The sequence below is a fragment of the Hyalella azteca genome, unplaced genomic scaffold (genome assembly GCF_000764305.2).
Source record: "Hyalella azteca isolate HAZT.00-mixed unplaced genomic scaffold, Hazt_2.0.2 contig8863, whole genome shotgun sequence".
Lineage (NCBI taxonomy): Eukaryota > Metazoa > Arthropoda > Malacostraca > Amphipoda > Hyalellidae > Hyalella > Hyalella azteca.
This window is the reverse complement of record NW_025938946.1, coordinates 169,440-185,110: the sequence shown is the minus strand read 5'-3', so window position 1 is coordinate 185,110 and position 15,671 is coordinate 169,440. Positions and strand designations below refer to the sequence as shown.

The following is a 15,671-nucleotide window of genomic DNA, read 5'->3' as shown; positions in this document are numbered from 1 at the left end:
AAATATTTCACGTTTGATGAAGAACGATGGCGCCAACTAGCACCTGTCGTGGTGCTGATCGTTAAAATAGCGCCAGAAGATCATATAAAATATCAATATACAATATACAAGATCAAAAATAGACTGGGAAAACATCAATAAGTTAAGTCATTTCAGGTCGATGATTTCATTTCAGGAAAGATTTTAGTCATTTAGTACCAATGACGACGCTTTTGGTATGTGATGTGTTAAAAAGGTGTTATATATTAGCCAAAAATGTTTCGAGATAAAATGCATACTCATCTTAGACTGTGATAATGTGCTATGGAAACTCGGCATGCCTATTACAAAAAATCCAGTATGTTGATTTTAATTACACTACTTTTTGTTTTCCTGACAACATAATGGCTGCTGACCTTATTTTTTGTTTTCTATTTTATAGACCCTAATATATGTATATTACCAAAATGCACTCTTCCCCCAATATAGACATACGACGAACTGCTCACATCAAATATTTTCCAATTCAATATCGTTATTAGTGAATTTTTTTGTAATTTGCAATAAATAATAATTCAATACTACTAGCAAAGTGATCTTCCAGTTTATGATTTTAATCTCGATAGGTTTCATCTTCATATTTATACAGTTAAATTTATTCTGAGACTTGGCATTTAATTAAGTTATTTTTCTGTATAATTTTCTAAGTTCTATGTTGTAAGAATGATCTTAATTTTGCAGACGGCATAAGAGGCTGGATTGAAAATCGTAGCAGCGAATACGTGGAGGAGTGTCTACAAGGAGTAGACTTGTATCCTCTACAGGTCTAAGAAGTAGGAGGAGTAATTAAAACGCAAATAAAAATGTCTCCGTTCTACTCCTCTTCAGTTGATAGCCGTGGCCCCTGGTGCTGGTTATTGTTTCAAATTCTAGTAATCCTTCGGGGACCTTGTATAAACCATGAGTATACTTGTATACTTCAATGAGGTCCCCACAAGCCTTCTGGGACCTTGTATAAACCATGAGTATACTTGTATACTTCAATGAGGTCCCCACGCAGACGTCGATAACCTAGGCGTGGAAGCTTCATAATCTTTAATCTTTCTTCATAGGACTTGCCCTTCAAGCCTGGAATTATCTTTGTTGCGCGTCTATGAACATTCTATATTAAATTTTTGTCCTTCCAAATCTCGGTGACCACACAACGTTTCCAAACTCCAGATTCGGGCGCACGACAGCAACAAACAACTGCTTTGTCGCTTCTGCATCTAGGAACTCGTATGAGCGTCTGATTAGTCCAAGAAGTTTGTTGGGTGTGTTAGCTTGCGTTTCAACATGCTTAGAAAATTTCAGCTCCTTGTCGACATAAACTCCGAGATCTTTTTCCACACTAGACTTTTCAATCTTTACTCTCTCGTTGCAACCATGTCGTCTCATACTGTAATCTTGCTGTTCATTGTTCTTCCCGAGGTGAAGTACTTTACACTTGTCAGCATTAAACCGCAGTTGCCACGTATCAGCCCAGTTAACTAAGCTGTCAAGATCATCTTGTAATTGCGCTTCATTTGACGCATCCTTCACTGTATTATAAACTTTTGTTTCAATTAATTGCCATTGTAAATTCCCTTTTTTCTAACTTAACCAGGCAGTTTGTACTGTGTAGCCTGACTGGAACGTTTCTTTGACAAGATATTATTTTAATGTTGTGCCAAACCGAGGTAGATCTTCATGTTATAAGACTACTTTTTCCTAAGTAAAAATCTGAATAATTTCTTCAGGTGCCATAAATTGCTCAGTCATTGCCGACTGACGTTACGAGGAATTACCAAAAGACTAATATAAGTTCTGCCTTCTGATGTAACTCTGTTTTGCAGAGAACGTCATGTGAAGATGGACTCGCAATAAAAGGAGACAAATGAGATCCGACTTCTATTGACATCCATCCACGAGTATCTGGGATAGACTCTCGTGACACTTGGGAATTTTTAAGTCGACTCACCTTAGCGTTAGAGGCCAGGGGCCCTACTTTCAAAATTCGCTAAGTGAACGTAAGTACTTACGCTCTGTTTTCTTGTCTATGATTGGTGGATTTGGCTTGAAAGGGCGTCAATGATTGGCTGATGAACTTACGATCTCTTAACTTTTTTTGAAAGTATGGGCCCAGGGCCTATACTTGAAAAAAAAGTCAAGATATCGTAAGTTCATCAGCCAATCGTTGACGGCCTTTCAAGCAAAATTCACCAATCATAGACAAGAAAATAGAGCGTAAGTACTTACGATCACTTAGCGAGTTTTGAAAGTATGGCCCCAGAGTAGTTAGGTTAACTGAAACCCTCATTAACCTTATTCTTACGTAATGTCTGATGTTTAATCTCGGTTAACATTTCTTATTGGCTAGAGTGAAGTTATCGGTGAAACTATTTATGATGCTATTGATGAGAGGAATTGAGTTACTAAATTAAATTATGGTAAATTGAATATCCAGTTCATTGAGCATCATCTTTGCCACTTGGTATCGTTAACAGTTAATGGTTATATATATATATTAAATTTCTGAATATAAAATTCTGTTCGCGTAATTTCGGAATATTAACCTAAATGAGAAATTCATGTATTAATATCAGGTTTTGTTCTCAGGTCTCAATTGGACGCGACTCTCTATACCTCCTAGCACCCTTACACTCGCACTGATTTACCCGATACAATTTTGGCATTTGTCTCATGTCTCCAGGACCAAAATATAGGTAGCCTAATTAATTATTCAATTCTTTATTACCTTAGCTCTCACGGTCTCGGTAGAACCACCGAAAGTTCAAGTAGGCATTTTATGATGCAGTAAGTGAAATATTTGCAACTCTTCCTGAATTGATGGAATAAATCGTCGATAAGCCTAGATTATGGGTGATAGACTGATAGATATCTTGAAGCATCACCGACTTCGCTTCGTGAACTCACGGAGGACGTGGAAATGAGTACATCACGGCAGCTACAGCTCAACTGGTGTCGATTTCTAAATTCTTGCTGAAAAACAAACAAACCGTTAGACTGCATGTGCCCGCTCCCAGATAACTTCCTGAAAATAATAAATTAGCCCGATCTTTGATTTGGAAAGTACCTGCCGCTATGTACTACTATCGGCCATATTGCAGCTATACCCAAGGTGGGTAAGCACATTTAACAACCGCAGCAGCATCAACATGTAAAATATTCTAATGTTCCCAACAGTCAGGACTGAACATCATTATAAATTCCAAGCATGATCGTCTGAATATATATAAAATTGTTTGCACGTTGAAAAATCCAAAACCTCTCCGACCAGAAGCGACGTTCAAAATTTCCGAACTTGCAGACCGTTCCGTTGCGGACCCATTATTTACAATTCACGTCGTGCAATGGGAGTTTCTATTGATCGTTCATGGTGAAAAGACATGCTGTGCCAGTGTGCCAAAGTGTTGAAAAGTTCCGACTTCCAACAACCTAAAAAGTAAAGTGAATAAAATTAGTAACGATTCAAATTATCTCTGTAATATGTGAATGGAAAGACTCTTGTGAATTAATTACGAAATTGTGACATAATGGCAGTTGGCAGAGCTGAGCAGACTCAGCAGAGTCATCAATACAATAGAATAGAAGTGTCGGCATTGAAGAAATAGGCTTATGACCTGTTGCCAAATGCCGATTCTTGAATTTTTTGTGACTTGATTCACAAGGGATCCAGCCTTTGGAGCCTGATCTTTCCATAACTGACAATTGATTGAGATAGCTGCTGGAGTGCTGGACTTATTGCCTGGTCTGTAATGTGGAATATGCTAGGCATTTTAAGACTGAACATGTGCTCCTGATGAGTATCTGCATTTCCAGAACCCCCTAGGTGCATAGTTTGGTGAATGTGTCCCCAATCTTTGCATTTGTAGACCAAAATTGTTGTCAACAGTACCCAAGATACTAGATAGCACTAGCAGCAACAACCATCGCCAACAGAGCGACAGTCTTCAAGATGCATTGAAAACAATTTTCGTAGAATATCTTACCAAACCAACTTTGATTAGTGTTTTAGAAATTTAGTTCCACATAATGAAATTCCTGATCCATTTTAATTTAACAGAGACCTTATAAATTAAGTTAGATTAGTAGTATTGATGTCAAGAGAACTACTGAAGCTTTAAAAATTAATTTTTGACAGCTTATGTGATACAGAGATGACTCAAATGGTGTTCTTTGCTGCTTTATTACTCAAAGTAACCAAAGTCCAATTCACTTCCTATTATCTTTTATAATTTAATGCACGCTATGGGCCTCTTGTCAAATTAAAGCCTGCCATGTTACTCCTTTGGTCTGACCCAACACTTTAAAGACATCTCTGTTGCATCAATTGTCCTGGCTGTACTGCTTGTTTTTGAGCCTTAATTTTATGCCTTGTGGTGCATTAACCTAATTAGGGACTAACTTAACCAAGTTGGGCCAGCCATTCATTAATTTCTCAACCATTGCACTAAATTGCACTATCAAACACCTTTATACCTCTGAATGGCATTCAAGCCACTTCTAAAATGACCCCAGCGGTAATTGTTTTAAAGGTTAGTCTCGGAATGTTTAATAATGTCTTACATGATTGATGTATAGTATATCTTGATCCTCATAATGAAGAATGGAATCCAATACTCTAGTGCTTACTTGTCAGTCCAATCTGATTCTTATCCATTTATTTGCAGTATAGCCTCTGGTATCCTCGTTGCTTTTGCCATGTGCTCTAATCCTTGAGTGCAGCCAGCATGACATTATTTTGGCTGTATACGTTATTTCATTTGAGGTGTTATAATTTCTCAATCTCCAGCATTCATTTATCAATGTCTGCTTTTCTAATTTCAGTTCCCTCAACTGCATCCACTGCAGTTCTGTAATTCTATATTGTTGGATCCGAAGTTTTATCCATTGGAGTTTCACTAAAATTGTTAGCCATTATGTTTGTATGAATTTCTTTCGTAGTGTACCTTTACCATCCTTGGTATTGCAGTAGATATTTGCACCACAACCAAAATTACCGAGTTGTGGCTCTTGCATTGCTGCCTCATCCAATCAACTAGAAATTTAAAAAAACAATGCAGCCACTGGTGTACCTTCTGTTCTGCGGTTAGCAGCGCCAAAGATTTGCAAATATCTAAAATGCAATAATTTCAATCCAAATGTGTTAGCAAGATCGTCTGATGGCGTAAATCTTGCCGCTGATGCATTGCCAAAAATCATCAGATATTCACCCACTTTTTGCACCCTGGAGCAGGAGCAGTTGACTTCATGGGTGGCTATGACTTTTAGTGTTCTTACCCACAGGAATATGAACTAAGTGTGAAGTTATGTAAAGCTGGAATCTGGCATGCATTGCATAGAGTACTAGGTACTGTTTGCTCAGTTTGCAGTTTGCGGCATGCTTAAAGTAATTCCCATTGCATGATTTCAATGACTTTAAAAACCTAACACCCTTGTAAATTTAGAGAATTAATATGTGGTATTGTTCATGCAACTTGTCATGCATGAGATTATTGGAATTAACATGCATATTGCATGATTTGTGGAAACAGAATCATTAAAGCTGCTTAAATATACCTACAGCTGGAGCAAGCAGCTCACACTGAGCAGGCCAAGGACAAACTTTTCTTCTCATTCCTGAAATTTCATGGCTCCAAAGACATTGATAATAAATTTTGAATCATGCTTCATGATAGGATGCTTTTATTAAGAATTGCATATAAGATATTTCATCTTGATAAGATTGGGAAATTCTTACCAATTAGTTAATGCCAGTACTGAAATTTTATGAGTAACATATTTTGAAAAATTTTATATCTTGTAACTTGATTGTGCACTTTTATAAGAATTAGATGGGAGGTACTTAATCTATAATGAGACTGCAATATTGCATGTTCCAACAATGCCAAAGGCAGGAATCTGGAAAAGCTCTAGTCTAGTCCAGTTCCTGGTCTAGACTATAAAGCATGTACAAAGGGCTGGCAGTTACATCCTAAGTGGAAGAAATATAATAACAGATGGATTCATGTGCCTGTTAACAAACTCTGCAGGTGGCTTGGGCTGCAAAATGCTGCTACCTACTAATTCCAGTCTTCTGGATGCATGAAATAATAAATGAAAAATTGACGATTCAAAATTGAACTCTAAAAATATAGGCACATTTTTTGCATATAAAATTGAATGCAAAAGTTACCAATAATTTCAAAAGACACATAAAATATGAAATGAGTTAAAATTCATTCAATGAATCAAAATTCATTTCATTAATGAAATTAGTTAAATTAATTTTATTAATTTCATCAGTTTAATTAATTTCATTACTTTCATTTATTTCATTAATTAATTCATGAAATTAACTCTGCAGCACAATCTAGGAAACAAAATCCATATGAAGTTCTAAGTGTAAAGCAAGGAAGTTGTGTGAGCTGAAGCCAGATATTCAAAACAGCAGTGGCTACTGTACCGGGACCAACGTTCAATTGCGTTTCAACATTTATTCATGTCTGATTTTGTTAGTACATTATGCTGACATGCAACAATGCAAGTAATACTACACAGTAATAGTATGTAGTATTTTCAAAACATTTGCAAATGTACTAAATGCAAAAGATACTAAATTACATAATATTAACCTTGCTCATTGGTCAATTCTTCTGCTTGTTAGTAAAGATTGTTTAAAAAATACTAGTTAACATTTATTTTTCTCCTAAAATATTTCTGATAATAAAATCCAATTGTTGCTTAGTTAGCTTAGCAGATATCTAGGGCTGCTGAGCATGCTGTGTTGTAAGGGCCCCACATGCAGCAATTTTTTTTTGGTTCTGTAGAAGGAATAAAGTTAATTTTAGGAAAATTAACCAATTCTGTTGTAAGATATACCATACAGTAGATACCTATTCATCCCAAATCCATTTGTGTACACTGAAGCCCAATTCCACGCAAGTATTGAAATTTAGTATGTCTGTCAGGGCGGTAAAATTTCAAATTAGGTCTGATATCACTACTACAATGACCAGGCTGCAGAGTCAGCAAATACTATCAAACAGGGTAATAAGGGACGGGTGGGGTAAATTGGGACAGTTGTCCCACATTTTGTAGAAATGTTGTAGCAGCTAAACTAATCAAAATATTGCAAAACTAAAAATAGTGGCATAAAGTTCAACATTTTTACTATCTATGTAGCATAAAGCAAGTTAAAAAAATCCTACATTTACTACCTCTAAAAAAATGTTACTTATACAAAAGTTGCACACAGGTGTTGGCTTGAAAACGTGATTGACAGAATTTGCATATCTCATTGAAAAAATGGCAACCATTTCTGACGGGGCAATAAAGGACACCTCCCCGTAGTATTAAGAGACACCACTAAATGCATATTTACAGTAGAACCTTAAAAAGCAAAGGCTCCAATTAACAAAAAAATCAATTAACAACAAAAAGTTTGATTATATTTACCTTACTCAGCGAAAAAATTTCACTTAACAAAAAAATAATGCATCATTGGTCATCATAAAATTGTGCAGAGAATGTCATAGATAGAATTGTGCACCAGGCAACATAAAATGAAAAGTAATTAATCTAAATGATGATTTATTTCTCCAAAAAATCTTTAAAAGTATATACTATCAATAAAACGATATTGTATGGATATGGTAATATCATATTAATAAAGGAAAAACAAGTAAAAATCACAGAAATGTCATTTAGTCTACATCTACATCATCTACAAAGGAAAAGGAGGACTTCAGAGTATGGTTAGTAATGGATGAGTATACTCTGCATGCTTCAAATGTTTTAAAATAAAGTTTTATTACAAGTGTCAAGATATAATAATACGTACCTACTGAAAGATTCTCTTCCACATATTCATTTTTTGTAAATATCCTCAGCTGATTGCTTATTAATCCTATATGTTAAATTATATTTGCATGTAAAATAATTGAATAAAGGTACCAGAATGAACATGCCACCTTAAATATTTCAGTTGTGATGTTCAGTGTGCCTCTTGATATGCTGAAGCTCATATTGGTAAAATGTAAAAAAAAATTGGTAAAATGTTGCTGCTATTTCGCTCATCATTTCATAAAGAATTTTTCCAGCACAAATGCATATGAATGTGCCACTACATACAGCCTTGAATGTTCAATGTTTTTTTTAAACCATCCAACCTCAATGCCTCTATTACATTGAAAATGTTTTGATCTCTTCTTTTAAGCCTGATCAAGTATGGATGAAACAGAAGAAAACAATATATTTACGTACTAAGTTACTGTATTGCAGGCTTCTTATAGGCTGATTGTATTGCATCCTGACCTGTGATGCGGTGCTTCTAATAAGTCACGTCCTGATATTTCATTAATATTTATCTCTGTTCTGTTATTCAATGCTGTTCAATCTTATTCGTTAGTATTATCAGGGTTCCTTCTCTAATTACTTCTTATTAGAGTATAAATTATTACAGATTTTTGTCTTTAATAGACAAAAGCATCATAAAATTCTTGTTTTACCATATAATTTCTCTTAAGTCATTGTTTCTTACTCATTTTCTAAAGTTACATTTTAATTTTGAGTGATTTTACAATAAGACTTATGCTTGTCTGTTTCTAAGCATTTAGTTGTTATTTATATTTACCAATTCCCAATTCCCAGCATCCCTGGTTATTTATTCCTCAAAACAATTGTAAAGTAAATTCGCTTGGTTCAGTATGATAAAAAAGAACCTGTCCTGATGTCTGTGTGTCTAAAGACTGACTGGAATAGTAGGTATTCATTTTAATTCTCTGTGTCTACTTGAGCTTTTGGATAATGTTGGAAGACATTGCCTGTCTATGCTCTTAAGCATTATTATTCACTCAGTTTGTAAAAAAAATCTTTGTCTCTGTCTTGTGTTCTGTAATTACAATAAACTTGACTCAAAGATAACTTCTTTCACTGATAATCTTCAAAAGAACAGCACAGCTTCCTGGGAGAAGTCACAGTGGGTTTCTTACTAATACCCCACCTGTTGACATGAAAATATCATGAACCATTTTTCAAAAGTCAGACCCCATCATATTTATTTTATTGTTATTGCTTTGATAGATTGCCTAGGCTCTCAAAACTCCACTTAATTTCTTTTATTTATGATATATGTGAAATTGAGTTACTCTCCTCATTGCATGTTTCAATTGTGCAATATTAGATTGATATATGCAATGATATTTTGATCCTTGACTCTGAAAGATAGGAAATTTTATTGGAATGGTTTGAAGTTAAAAACATTGCTTTCTAGCAGTGCAAACCAGTGAAAAATTAAATGTATGTGTTTTTGTACGTGTGAAATTTAAAAATGTGTATGTTCAAAAGTTCTTTAAGATTAAACAGTGCTGCTTTTCATAAATACTTTGATTTTATTTTAAATCTTATTAGAGTTGAATAGCTCAGTTAAATTATGATCTTATAATCCACACAACTTCCTGTTATAGATGTTAAATGAAATTTAATCGCTTGTTTTTTTTCAGATATTCTAATAGCCCGTTCATTGCCTGTAGCTCAGTCATTCAATGTTTCTTATTGACCTCTTGAAAATTGAATCAAACGTATTATTTAAAGGTAATCAAATATTTGCCGTAGAACAAGAATCATTTTTAAATGTCTACTATTATTGACCTCTTAAAAATTGAATCCAACTTATAAATTATTTAAAAGTAATCAAATATTTGCCGTAGAACGAGAATCATTTTAAATGTCTACCAATGAAGTGGACGAACATGTGGCTCTTAGCCCTCTGCTGGACGATGCGGCATGGCAGCCGTGGCCGGCTCTGGGGGGGCACTGGATGATCAAGTGGACCACTCGGGGGGACGGATATATTCTTGTGATAACGGGTAAATGTTTTGAGTAAATGTTAAATGTTAAGGATATATTCTTGTGATAATGGGTAAATGTTAAATGTTGATGGTAAATGTTTCGAGTAAATGTTTTGAGATATTGAAAATTATGTTTGAAAAAATTACCGATTATGTTATGTTAAATGCTCTTGAATCCAGTAGCGAGTAAATATTGTGGTTTAGGGTTTAAGAAAATGCGTGATGTAAAATTTTTTTTTTTAAGTTTCCAGTTTTGTTGTGATGATGAATGCTCTTGAGTCCAGTAGAGAGTAAAAATTGTAGTTTATGGTTTAAGAAAATACGTGATGTTAAATTATCTTTGAACAGTTACCGAGTATGTTAGGATAAATGCGCTTGAATCCAGTAGAGTGTGAATATTGTAGTTTAGTGTTTAAGAAAATGCGTGATGTAAAATTCTTTTTGGAAAAAGTTACCGATTATGTTAAGACAAATGAATGCTCTTGAATAAAGTAGAGAGTAAAAATTGTAGTTTAGGGTTTAAGAAATTGTGTGATAGCAAAAAATATTTCACGTTTAATGAAAAACGATGGCCCCAACTAGCACCTGTCGTGGTGCTGAGCGTTAAAATAGCGACGGAAAATCATATAAAATATCAATATACAATGTACAGGATCAAAAATAGACTGGGAAAACATCAATAATTCAAGTCATTTCAGGTCGATGATTTAATTTCAGGAAAGATTTTAGCAATTTAGTATCAATGAAGACGCTTTTAGTATGTGATGTGTTAAAAAGGTGTTATCTATTAACCAAAAATGTTTCGAGATAAAATGCATACCGGGACTCATCTTAGACTGCAATAATATGCTATGGAAACTTGACATGCCTATTACAAAAATCCAATATATTATTATTAATTTCACTGCTTTTTGTTTGCCTGACGACATAGTGGCTGCTGGATTTTTTTATATTTTATAAACTAAAGTATATATGTTGCCTAAATACACTCTTCTCCTATTTATACGCGTGCGATTAACGACCAGAGAATTCGTTGATTCAAATTATCAAAGAGTCCGGCAATTCTTCAGATGACGTTGGTAGATCGAAAGGCATATATCAGGAAGTTTTAGTTTATTAACGACGTTTCGAATGTAACAAACATTCATTTTCAAGTTACAAAGAGCATTAAATATTGAAGTTTTGGTGGAAATAAGTACATAATAATTATGTACTTATTTCCACCAAAACTTCAATATTTAATGCTCTTTGTAACTTGAAAATGAATGTTTGTTACATTCGAAACGTCGTTAATAAACTAAAACTTCCTGATATATGCCTTTCGATCTACCAACGTCATCTGAAGAATTGCCGGACTCTTTGATAATTTGAATCAACGAATTCTCTGGTCGTTAATCGCACGCGTATAAATCAACTAATTCTGCCATCCAAAACTAATCTTCTCCTATTATAGACATAAGACGAACTGCCCACATCAGATATTTTTCAACTAAAGATCGTTATCAGAGAATTTTTTACGATTGGCCATAAATAATAATTCAGTACCACTAGCAAAGTGGTCTTCCAGTTGATGATTAAAATCTCGATATATTTCACCATCATATTTATACAGTTAAATTTATTCTGAAATTAATTAAATTATAGTTCTGTATAACTTTCTAAGTTCTATGTGCTAATTAAAATCTCGATAGATTTCACCTTCATATATAAACAGTTAAATTTATTCTGAGATTTGGCATTTAATTAAGTTATATTTCTGTGTAATTTTCTAAGTTCTATGTTGTAAGAATGATCTTAATTTTGCAGACGGCATAAGAGGCTGGATTGAAAATCGTAGCAGCGAATACGTGGAGGAGAAAGCTCAGGTACGCTAATAATGTTTACCTTTCATATTATGAGCCTTGCTGCAACTAAACCGTTTGTGAATATGACTACAATTTCATATGACCTTATCATGAGTTAATGACCTCTCAGTCCACGGTCACGCTGATGCGCCACCTTCGTCGTCCTCCGTCTCCAAGTCGTCGCTAGGCAGGTCGCCCCGCCCTCGGGTCGCGGAATTTATTTGTTTATTGTAATTTTTATGCTGTTCATTGTCAAATTTTTTTACAATAAACAATGAGCGATATGACCACCACATTCTTTTTATGTGTGAATCGTGTTATTATTTGTGTAGAGTCGCCCCGCCCTCGGGTCGCGGAATTTATGTGTTTAGTGTCATTTTTTGATGCTGTTCATTGTCAAATTTTTTGACAATGAAAAATAAGCGATGTGACCACCACAATTTTTTTATGTTTGAATTGTAATATTAATAATTGTGTAGAGATTTTCGTCAAATTTTTTTATATGTGAATCATGTTATTAATCGTGTAGATATTTTCTGGACGTGCATTTGACGTGTCCGAGGCGGCAGGAGTGGGCGGCGTGCGTGGCGGCCGCTGCAGGCGAGGTTGCCGAGCTTGTCTTGCGGGCGCTGCTGAGCGCCGCTGAGGGGGCGGGTGACTCGCTGCGGGGTGACCACTCAGCACGCGGTGAGTGGCAGGTGACTCACAGCGGGGTGACCACTCAGCACGCGGTGAGTGGCAGGTGACCATTCAGCCCGCGGTGAGTGGCAAGTGACCATTCAGCACGCGGTGAGTGGCAAGTGACCATTCAGCCCGCGGTGAGTGGCAAGTGACCATTCAGCACGCGGTGAGTGGCAGGTGACCACTCAGCACGCGGTGAGTGGGCGCTCGCAATCACCAGCCACTCGACAATCACCCGCAGGTTCTAAGTAAGTCGCCGGCAGGCCCACAATCGCTGTTGAGTCAGGCTCGTTCAGTCCAGAAGTTCTCTTTGCTATACATCTGCTCAGCAAAATATTGCTGCTATATACATCTGCTGAGCAAAATATTGCTGCTATATACATCTGCTCAGCAAAATATTGCTGCTATATACATCTGCTGAGCAAAATATTGCTGCTATATACATCTGCTCAGCAAAATATTGCTGCTATATACATCTGCTGAGCAAAATATTGCTGCTATATACATCTGCTCAGCAAAATATTGCTGCTATATACATCTGCTGAGCAAAATATTGCTGCTATGTACATCTGCTCAGCAAAATATTGCTGCTATATACATCTGCTCAGCAAAATATTGCTGCTATATACATCTGCTGAGTAAAATATTCGTCTCCAATGCTGCATCATTTTTTCCCCGTACATCAAAGCTCTCCCCTCTTACGCTGGCCTGTCGTAAATTCCTGAACAAATGTTCTTGCATCACCAAAATTTTCTATATCGTTGTTGGTACAAGATAATTACTCTGCTTTGTCTCTAGTCTCTCACTTAATGCTACTGAATGAACGCTTCGAAATCTTACGAATTAAATGCTGACTTAAATTTCCGTCATTTTTGAAGGTGAATTTGCCGAATAACCAGTATGCAATACAGTACCGTTTCTTTTATTCTTTAGGCAAAAATTTGAACTTGTAGCCATTTTACACCATCTGTATTAACCCTAATCACATCGGGTGGGCGGTAAACGCCCTTCATCTCTAATAACATCCGTAAAAAAATTAACCACAAATCTCGCAGCCTTATCTGTCGTGATACACTTCAACTGAGATCTGTTCTTGGTGTCGGATCAATGATATTTTAGCTATTTTGATCCATAATAATTAGGCAGGTCATTTAGCAAACTACGTTTTAACTTTTACCACCGAGTGAGCTGCTCAGCGTGTCGGCAGCGAACTGTGCGCCAGTCAGAGTCACGTTGTCAGTGTTCCACGGGCTGCAGAGGTGGGAGGTTCTCGGGTTCTACGCTGCGCTCATGCTTCTTATTTCATTTAGTTTTTGCAATGAACTCACAGACAGTGAGATCAATAAACTATTGGAACGAATGCACCGAGAAAGAAATCAGCGATGAAGATTCACATGCACAGTGATAAAGATGCCCATGTTCTCAGGCACTCGCACCCGTGAATGACTTAGTCTCCCCACCATCGGTAACATCACAATATCGAGCGGTCGGAGTTAGCGGTCGATCACAATATCGAGCGGTACACGTACATGTTGTTGTAATAGGCTAATAGCCCATCCTGGCTGTGGCGACTAGGGAGGGGGGGGTGATAGGTCAGTTTTTCCGGGCACTCAGTACCACTGGTAGTTCCACGACCATCACTGGCTCGCTGACCCACCAGAACCATTTGGTTGCATTACACAACACCCTGGACAAGCCAGGTACTCATTTATCTACCAGATTTGGATGAATGGCTGAGTTGACCATGAGCTGAGCTTCCCGGAAGAACTTGTCCTCAGTGGGACTCGAACCCGGGCGCTGGGCGCGAGAGACAGAGTCTCTCACCACCGCACCACATGGCTCTGCTTGAGGCCAGAAATTCGGTCGTTTCATGCTCATAATTTTTTTAAATGGTTTCGAGTTCAGAATTGTGCGTTTGAAGACTGATTTGATAAGCAACAATCCATATTAATACCTGGTAAAATAATCACGGCTTTAGTAAAATGGAAGCCATCTAAATAATACTTGACAGAATTAAGGGCAGAAATCATTGCCATGAGGTTGTTGCGTTACACGATAACATGGGGCGATTAGAATTGAAACGCATCGGTTTGGAACGTTATCTTTTGCCTAAATTATCATTAACAAATTTTTATCTTTCAAACGCAATTCCTCGTTTCTTTGTCAGGAGAAATTGTACAATTAATTTCAATAATTTTTTTCTTATTGCAGGATGTCGCGTGGAGGTGACCTGGCATTCTCATGATGATATTTTGACCCTGAAGCTTCGGGACCAACTTGACCAGGACATGCCTTACTGCTGGACTTTCTGCCTTACTGCCTTGCAGCACACGCAGGTGACTGCCTTACTGCCTTGCAGCACATGCAGGTGACTGCCTTACTGCCTTGCAGCACAACCCATGTATACTGGCAGCCATGTATATTGGCAGCCATGTATATTGGCAGCCATGTATATTGCACCCATGTATACTGGCAGCCATGTATATTGGCACCCATGTATATTGGCACCCATGTATATTGGCAGCCATGTATATTGGCAGCCATGTTTACTGGCAGCCATGTATATTGGCACCATGTATACTGGCAGCCATGTATATTGGCACCCATGTATATTGGCACCCATGTATACTGGCAGCCATGTATATTGGCACCCATGTATATTGCACCCATGTATACTGGCAGCCATGTATATTGGCACCATGTATATTGGCACCATGTATACTGGCAGCCATGCATATTAGCACCCATGTTTACTGGCACCCATGTATACTGGCACCCATGTATATTGGCACCCATGTATATTGGCACCCATGTATATTAGCACCCATGTATATCAAGTGTAATTCATCCATCAGATGCAGCATCTGATGATCGTGCCGCTGGCAGTTCAGTTACAGCTGCTGCAGGTGCAGCTGCAGCACAAAGACACGCAGCTGCAGCAGCTGAGGCAGCAGCTGTCAGACTTCACACCTGAGGGCACTGCACCTGCGAGGCTGCAGCAGCTGCAGCAAGAAGGTAAAGCTGCAGAGTACAGCTGTACAGCACATGTGTCCTTATATGGACCAGCACAGCTGCAGAGTACAGCTGTACAGCACGTGTGTCCTTATATGGACCAGCACAGCTGCAGAGTACAGCTGTACAGCACGTGTGTCCTTATATGGACCAGCACAGCTGCAGAGTACAGCTGTACAGCACGTGTGTCCTTATATGGACCAGCACAGCTGCAGAGTACAGCTGTACAGCACATGTGTCCTTATATGGACCAGCACAGCTGCAGAGTACAGCTGTACAGCAC

General features: G+C 37.2%; 1 protein-coding gene across 1 annotated transcript; it reads left to right on the top strand.

Moving 5' to 3' along the window:
• Positions 1–9,690: 9,690 nt before the first annotated feature.
• Positions 9,691–15,391, top strand: LOC108679709 (the record flags this gene model as incomplete). Its single annotated transcript, XM_047881811.1, is given in 6 exon segments — positions 9,691–9,869; positions 11,658–11,716; positions 12,265–12,349; positions 12,554–12,571; positions 14,588–14,712; positions 15,232–15,391. Coding segments are annotated over 6 exon segments (589 nt in total), but the record flags the coding sequence as incomplete, so codon positions are not given.
• Positions 15,392–15,671: the final 280 nt, after the last annotated feature.